Here is a 7,300-nt window from a genome sequence, read left to right on the forward strand (position 1 = left end):
CGAAGGGCCTGTTGCTGTGCTGTAATTTTTCATTGTTCTTATTCTTTGTTCTTTTCTCCTGTGGTATAAATTGTAGTGATTTGTTTGAAATTTGGCACTCTTGTGTTTGTCCTGATGAGTGCAAGACGAAAAACTTCAACAACATGTTTCTCTTTTCAGCAAAGTTGAAGTCAAATAAGAAAAGGTTCCACCAAGAGATTATTCGCTCTTTGAGGAGCTCATTGTATATTTTGGACATATTCTGGTTTTGTTTATAAGTTTGAACACCTGAGACTTTTCTTTGTAACCAATAATTAATTTTTTTTGGCCTTTTGAGGTGCAAATGTGAAGTTAGCACTGCTGCCTCATGGCGGCGAGGACCCGGGTTCGATCCCGACCCTGGGTCACTGTCCGTGTGGAGCTTTCCCATTCGCCCCATGTCTGCGTGGGTCTCACCCCCATAACCCAAAGAGGTGCAGGTTAGGTGGATTGGCCACGCTAAATTGCCCCTTAATTTGAAAAAGAAACATGGAGGTGCATGGGTCACCAATGTCCCCTTAGGGTTTGGTACTTTAAGAGAGAGCGAGACAGAGAGACCTCTGATGCCAAAGTGTTAACGGGGCGTGAACTGGCACATTGCTGTCGGCCTGGTGCCAGGTGGGCCAGACCGGGTAAGGATTGCCTTTGTCGACGAGCATTACTGAACTGATGGGAGTTTTGCAACAATGATCATTATTTTTTTAAATTTTTTTTTTTAATTGTCAGAAAATTAAATGTTTTATTTATACATCAGGTACAGAGTGCACATAGTATATCCTTTCGTCGGCAGGAGCAGTCCCGGTGCTTGTTCCAAGTTTCCTTTGCATGAATCTACTTCCTTGGTTTCACACTTTCAAATATACCAGCATCCCTCATGGCTTCAAATGATTTCATGGCATCATATTTCTTATAGAAGTCAGCATATGCTTTTTTCCTGGAATCACCTACTGCAACCTTGAAGGCACCAGCACACGCAATAGATAAAGTAAAAGCCACAGCCAAGTGAAACCGTAGACGTTTGGCCAACAGGCCTCTCATCGCAGGCTTGGCAATCACAGAAGACATGGTTTACTTTGTGTCCACACAGCGTTCCAACAATGATCATTATTAACGAGACTAGCATTTTACCCCAAATTTGTTCATTAATTGAATTGGAATTTCCCCTAGACCCCGTGGTGGGATTTGAACCCATGTTTCCAGAGTATTAGTCATGGTCTCTGGATTGTTCACCCAGTAACATTACCACGACGCTGCCTCTGCAAGAGTATGCAGTACGATGATTTTACCAGCTGTAACCTTGCCTTTGCTGCATCCTTTAATTTCATACAGTCTGAGTAACGTGTTTGATTAAACTGTCCTCTAATCAAATTGTCCATGCATGGCTGAATCTGCACAGTGAGAGGTAATCACTGTCACGGTGATACTGCCTGTCAGGCGGAGGGACTCGATTAATGAATAATAGACAGGTCCTGCTTCCGCTGAAGAGGTGAATGAGCTTTGCAAACGTGAATTTGCGTTAAGAGACTGAACAGTGGGAAAACTAAAGTAAAAATACAACAGACCCCCGCAGAGAGCAATTAAACAAAGACTAGCCTCCTACAGGTTTACACTAGGATCCTTAGCCGATTATACACACTCCAAAGTCCAGGCAGCCATGGAAACCACATTCTTGATCCAATGAGAAACTGGGGCTGGCTCTAAAGCTCTTAGTCTGTCCCCAAATTTGGTTTCAAATACATCTACAGCCTGTTTTTTTACCTTGATCTTCATAAAAGGAACAACTGACTTGCATTTATATAGTGCCTTTCATGACCCTGTCCCAGTGCGCTTTACAGTCATTAGAGCACTTCTGGGATACAGCAGGAGGAAAGGCGGAGGGCAATCGGCACACAGTGAGATCCCATGAGAACATAGAACATACAGTGCAGAAGGAGGTCATTCGGCCCATCAAGTCTGCATCGACCCACTTAAGCCCTCACTTCCACCCTATCCCCGTAACCCAATAACCCTTCCTAACCTTTTTGGTCACTAAGGGCAATTTATCATGGCCAATCCACCTAACCTGCACGTCTTTGGACTGTGGAAGGAAACCGGAGCACCTGGAGGAAACCCACGCAGACACGGGGAGAATGTGCAGACTCCGCACTGACGGTGACCCAGCCGGGAATCAAACCTGGGACCCTGGTGCTGTGAAGTCATAGTGAATAAAGAACAAAGAACAAAGAAAAGTACAGCACAGGTACAGGCCCTTCGGCCCTCCAAGCCTGTGCCGACCATGCTGCCCGTCTAAAGTAAAATCTTCTACACTTCCTGGGTCCGTATCCCTTTATTCCCACCCTATTCATGTATTTGTCAAGATGCCCCTTAAATGTCACTATCATCCCTGCTTCCACCACCTCCTCCGGCAGCGAGTTCCAGGCACCCACTACCCTCTGTGTAAAAAAACGTGCCTCGTACATCTCCTCTAAACCTTGCCCCTCGCACCATAAACCTATGCCCCCTAGTAATTGACCCCTCTACCCTGGGAAAAAGCCTTTGACTATCCACTCAGTCTGTGCCGCTCATAATTTTGTAGACCTCTATCAGGTCGCCCCTCAACCTCCGTCGTTCCAGTGAGAAGAAACCGAGTTTATTCAACCGCTCCTCATAGCTAATGTCCTCCATACCAGGCAACATCCTGGTAAATCTCTTCTGCACCCTCTCTAAAGCCTCCACATCCTTCTGGTAGTGCGGCAACCGGAATTGAACACTATACTCCAAGTGTGGCCTAACTAAGGTTCTATACAGCTGCAACATGACTTGCCACTTCTTATACTCAATGCCCCAGCAAGCATGCCGTATGCCTTCTTGACTACCTTCTCCACCTTTCCCAATGCTTCCACATCCTTCCTATAATGAAGAACTGCACACAAGACTCCAAATGTGGTCTAACCAAGGTCTTGTACAGTTGCAGCATAACCTCACGGCTCTTAAACTCAATCCCCCTGTTAATAAATGGTAACACAGCTATGTGCTGACAAATCCGATCTTAATTCAGGGTAGCTGTGGTCCAACATGGAGCGGAGTATTAGTTCCCAAGCCTGATTGACACCCCAGTGTTCAGGTAAGAGAGGATTGGACCTTTGTGATGCCCCACATGGTCGAATTGCCCTGTGGAATCCCATGTGGTCTGGAGCTCATGCACGCAGAGTGGCCGACTGTTGAACTGAACCCCCAGTAAAGAGTCAACAACGCCTTCAGGTGAGGAGGGGGTTAAACTGTAAACGTACAAGAGAGATGGGTGCAGAAATTCGACTCAGGAGGCAGCACAGAAAAGGGCAATATTGGCAGACCCAATAGGACTGAACCTTGAACGTGCAGTTATTACAATAATATAATAATCTTTTACTGTCACAAGGATGAAGTAACTGTCAAAAGCCCCTAGTCGCCACATTCGGGCAAGCTGGTACGGGAATTAAACCCGCGCTGTGGCCTTGTTCTGCATTACAAACCAGTTATCTAGCCCACTGCGGTGATGATCGCTTTGTGTGCCCATCCAATTTCTACTGTTCCACCTTTAGTTGTCAGAGGTATAATCAAATGGAGCTCAGGAACGTGCCTGGTGTTTAAATTCATGAGGTGATATTCTGGGACATTAATGGTTCAGTTATGGTGGGAGGGATATGGTTATCCAGTGTGAAGCAGTCTGAGGTGACACATTTCACAGTTCAGGGTGGGCTACACCCAGAATGAGCCATTGCTGCCTGAAGAGGGAGGAGATTGCTGAGCCTTTGGCTTTGATCTTTAAGTCATCTTTGTCTACAGGAATAGTGCCAGAAGACTGGAGGATAGCAAATGTTGTCCCCTTGTTCAAGAAGGGGAGTAGAGACAACCCCGGTAACTAGAGACCAGTGAGCCTTACTTCTGTTGTGGGCAAAATCTTGGAAAGGTTTATAAGAGATAGGATGTATGATCATCTGGAAAGGAATAATTTGATTAGAGATAGTCAACACGGTTTTGTGAAGGGTAGGTCGTGCCTCACAAACCTTATTGAGTTCTTTGAGAAGGTGACCAAACAGGTGGACGAGGGTAAAGCAGTTGATGTGGTGTATGTGGATTTCAGTAAAGCGTTTGATAAGGTTCCCCTACTGCAGAAAATACGGAGGCATGGGATTCAAGGTGATTTAACAGTTTGGATCAGAAATTGGCTAGCTGGAAGAAGACAAAGGGTGGTTTATGGGAAATGTTCAGACTGGAGTCCAGTTACTAGTGGTGTACCACAAGGATCTGTTTTGGGGCCACTGCTGTTTGTCATTTTTAGAAATGACCTAGAGGAGGGCGTAGAAGGATGGGTGAGTAAATTTGCAGATGACACTACAGTCGGTGGAGTTGTGGACAGTGCGGAAGGATGTTACAAGTTACAGAGGGACATAGATAAGCTGCAGAGCTGGGCTGAGAGGTGGCAAATGGAGTTTAATGCAGAAAAGTATGAGGTGATTCATTTTGGAAGGAATAACAGGAAGACAGAGTACTGGGCTAATGGTAAGATTCTTGGCAGTGTGGATGAGCAGAGAGATCTCGGTGTCCATGTACATAGATCCCTGAAAGTTGCCACCCAGGTTGAGAGGGTTGTTAAAAGGCGTACAGTGTGTTAGCTTTTATTGGTAGAGGGATTGAGTTTCGGAGCCATGAGGTCATATTGCAGCTGTACAAAACTCTAGTACGGCCGCATTTGGAGTATCGCGTGCAATTCTGGTTGCCGCTTTATAGGAAGGATGTGGAAGCATTGGAAAGGGTGCAGAGGAGATTTATCAGAATGTTGCCTGGTATGGAGGGAAGATCTTATGAGAAAAGGCTGAGGGACTTGAGGCTGTTTTCGTTAGAGAGAAGACGGTTAAGAGGTGACTTAATTGAGGCATACAAGATGATCAGAGGATTGGATAGGGTGGACAGTGAGAGCCTTTTTCCTCGGATGGTGATGTCTAGCACGAGGGGACATAGCTTTAAATTGAGGGGAGATAGATATAGGACAGATGTCAGAGGTAGGTTCTTTACTCAGCGAGTAGCAAGGGCGTGGAATGCCCTGCCTGCAACAGTAGTGGACTCCCCAACACTAAGGGCATTCAAATGGTCATTGGATAGACATATGGACGATAAGGGAATAGTGTAGATGGGCTTTAGAATGGTTTCACAGGTCGGCGCAACATCGAGGGCCAAAGGGCCTGTACTGCGCTGTAATGTTCTATGTTCTATGCTGCTTGTTCCGCGTGGGAGCCTAACTCGGTCTTCTCCTTTGAAAGAAAGGCAGAAATATTTATTCGCCAGAAAACTGCCGAGGAAGCAAAGCTCAAACTCCAGTCACTTGTTGCGGCAGCTATCGCAGTTCTAATGGCCACTTTTGTCAGCCTTGGAGTCACAGACAAAGAACAAAGAACAAAGAAATGTACAGCACAGGAACAGGCCCTTCGGCCCTCCAAGCCCGTGCCTACCATGCTGCCCGACTAAACTACAATCTTCTACGCTTCCTGGGTCCGTATCCCTCTATTCCCATCCCATTCATGTTGTCAAGACGCCGTGTAGGGACTTGAGCACAGGAGCTAGCACGGGAGCTAGGTTGACAACCTCAGGGCAGTGCTGAGAGAGTGCTGTACTGTCCGAAGTGCCAACTTTCAGAGGAGACATTAAACAGAGGCCTCACGTGGGTATGAAAGATCCCAATGCCTTAAGCCACAGATTTGGGGAGCTTCTTCAATGGAATCAGTGTTTGCACAACCTTCTGACTTGTTGATGAGGGGTAGATTCATAGAATCTCTACAGTGCAGAAGGAGGCCATTCGGCCCATCGAGACTGCACCGACCCTCTGAAAGAGCACCCGGCCTATGCCCACGCCCCCACCCTACCCTTGTAACCCAGTAACCCCACATAACCTTTTGGACACTAAGGGGCAATTTAGCATGGTCAATCCATCTAACCTGCACATCTTTGGACTGTGGGAGGAAACCGGAGCACCCGGAGAAAACCCACGCACACACGGGAAGAAAGTGCAAACTCCGCGCAGACAGTGACCCAAGGCTGGAATTGAACCCGGGACCCTGGGTTATACTGCCAGAACCAAGTTAACACTTAAATGTACAACTGTTGCAAAGCGTCTCTACTCTTATACTCGATTCCCCTTCCATTATATATTAGATTGTAGTAACTCACGGTATAAAAATAATCCCCTCTCTGGTTCATTTCGTTAATCTGTTCCAATTTTGTAAATCAGATAACTATTTAAACCACCAAATGAAATAATCTAAGTTAAAGGAGCAGCTCGGTGGCACAGTGGTTAGCACTGCTGCCTCACGGCACTGAGGACCCGGGTTCGATCCCGGCTCTGGGTCACTGTCCGTGTGGAGTTTGCACATTCTCCCCGTGTTTGTGTGAGTTTCGCCCCCAAAACCCAAAGATGTGCAGGCTAGGTGGATTGGCCACGCTAAATTGCCCCTTGCCAGGAAAAAATGAATTGGGTGCTCTAAATTTCAAAAAAAAAAATAAGGGGCAGCTCCTTAAAGGGATACGGTCTGGAACAACGAACAAATCACAAATGAAACTTAAATCACAACGCTTGCTGACCCACCCACCAATGGGGTCAGTGGGCATTATTCTCGGTCACGCCCATGTTGGGGCACGTTGCGAATGAGAACGGTCGAACGGTCAGCAGCCGGAGGGGAAAATCCCAACCGCAAACAAAGGCAGACGATTTTGGCCGGTTTCTCGCTACCCAACTCTATCAAAGCCCCTCAGGATTTTGAATAATCTGTTACGTTTCCTCCTTACCCGCTGTGCCCCGTTGCATTGAAACACACAAGGTTCTTACAGGGCTCAACGGGGTAGATGCGGAAAGGATGGTTCTCCTCGTTGGGAGTGGTGGGGGGGGGGGGGGGGTTCTTGAACCAGGGAACACAGTCACGAAATAAAGGGCAGGCTATTTCGGACTGAGATCAGGAGGAATTCCTGCATTCAGGAGGGTGGTGAATCTTTGGAATTCACTTCCCCAGAGAGGCTCAGTCATGTTCAAGACAGAGATGGATAGGTTTCCAGATATTAAAGATGTCAAGGAAAAAAAAGAGAAAAAAAAAAGAAAAAGATGTCAAGGGATACTGGGATAGGGCAGCCAAATAGCAATGAGGTAGCTGGTCAGCCAGGGACGGTGGAGCAGGGTGGAGGGGCCGAATGGCCTCCTGCTCTTATTTCTTCTGTTCCTGAGGAGAATAACCCCAGCATCACAGTTTGAGTGGAAATAATTCAGAGACGACCGGTA

At 46.8% G+C, this 7,300-nt stretch overlaps 1 protein-coding gene across 1 annotated transcript; it reads right to left on the minus strand.

Moving 5' to 3' along the window:
- Positions 1-713: 713 nt before the first annotated feature.
- On the minus strand, positions 714-2,410 carry cox6c (cytochrome c oxidase subunit 6C). The gene has a single exon (XM_072513468.1). The coding sequence runs from the start codon at positions 1,081-1,083 to the stop codon at positions 850-852; it is 234 nt and encodes a 77-aa protein (XP_072369569.1). The 5' UTR covers positions 1,084-2,410; the 3' UTR covers positions 714-849.
- Between the last annotated feature and the right edge of the window lie 4,890 nt (positions 2,411-7,300).

This window comes from Scyliorhinus torazame, chromosome 1 (assembly GCF_047496885.1).
Source record: "Scyliorhinus torazame isolate Kashiwa2021f chromosome 1, sScyTor2.1, whole genome shotgun sequence".
Classification (NCBI taxonomy): Eukaryota; Metazoa; Chordata; class Chondrichthyes; order Carcharhiniformes; family Scyliorhinidae; genus Scyliorhinus; species Scyliorhinus torazame.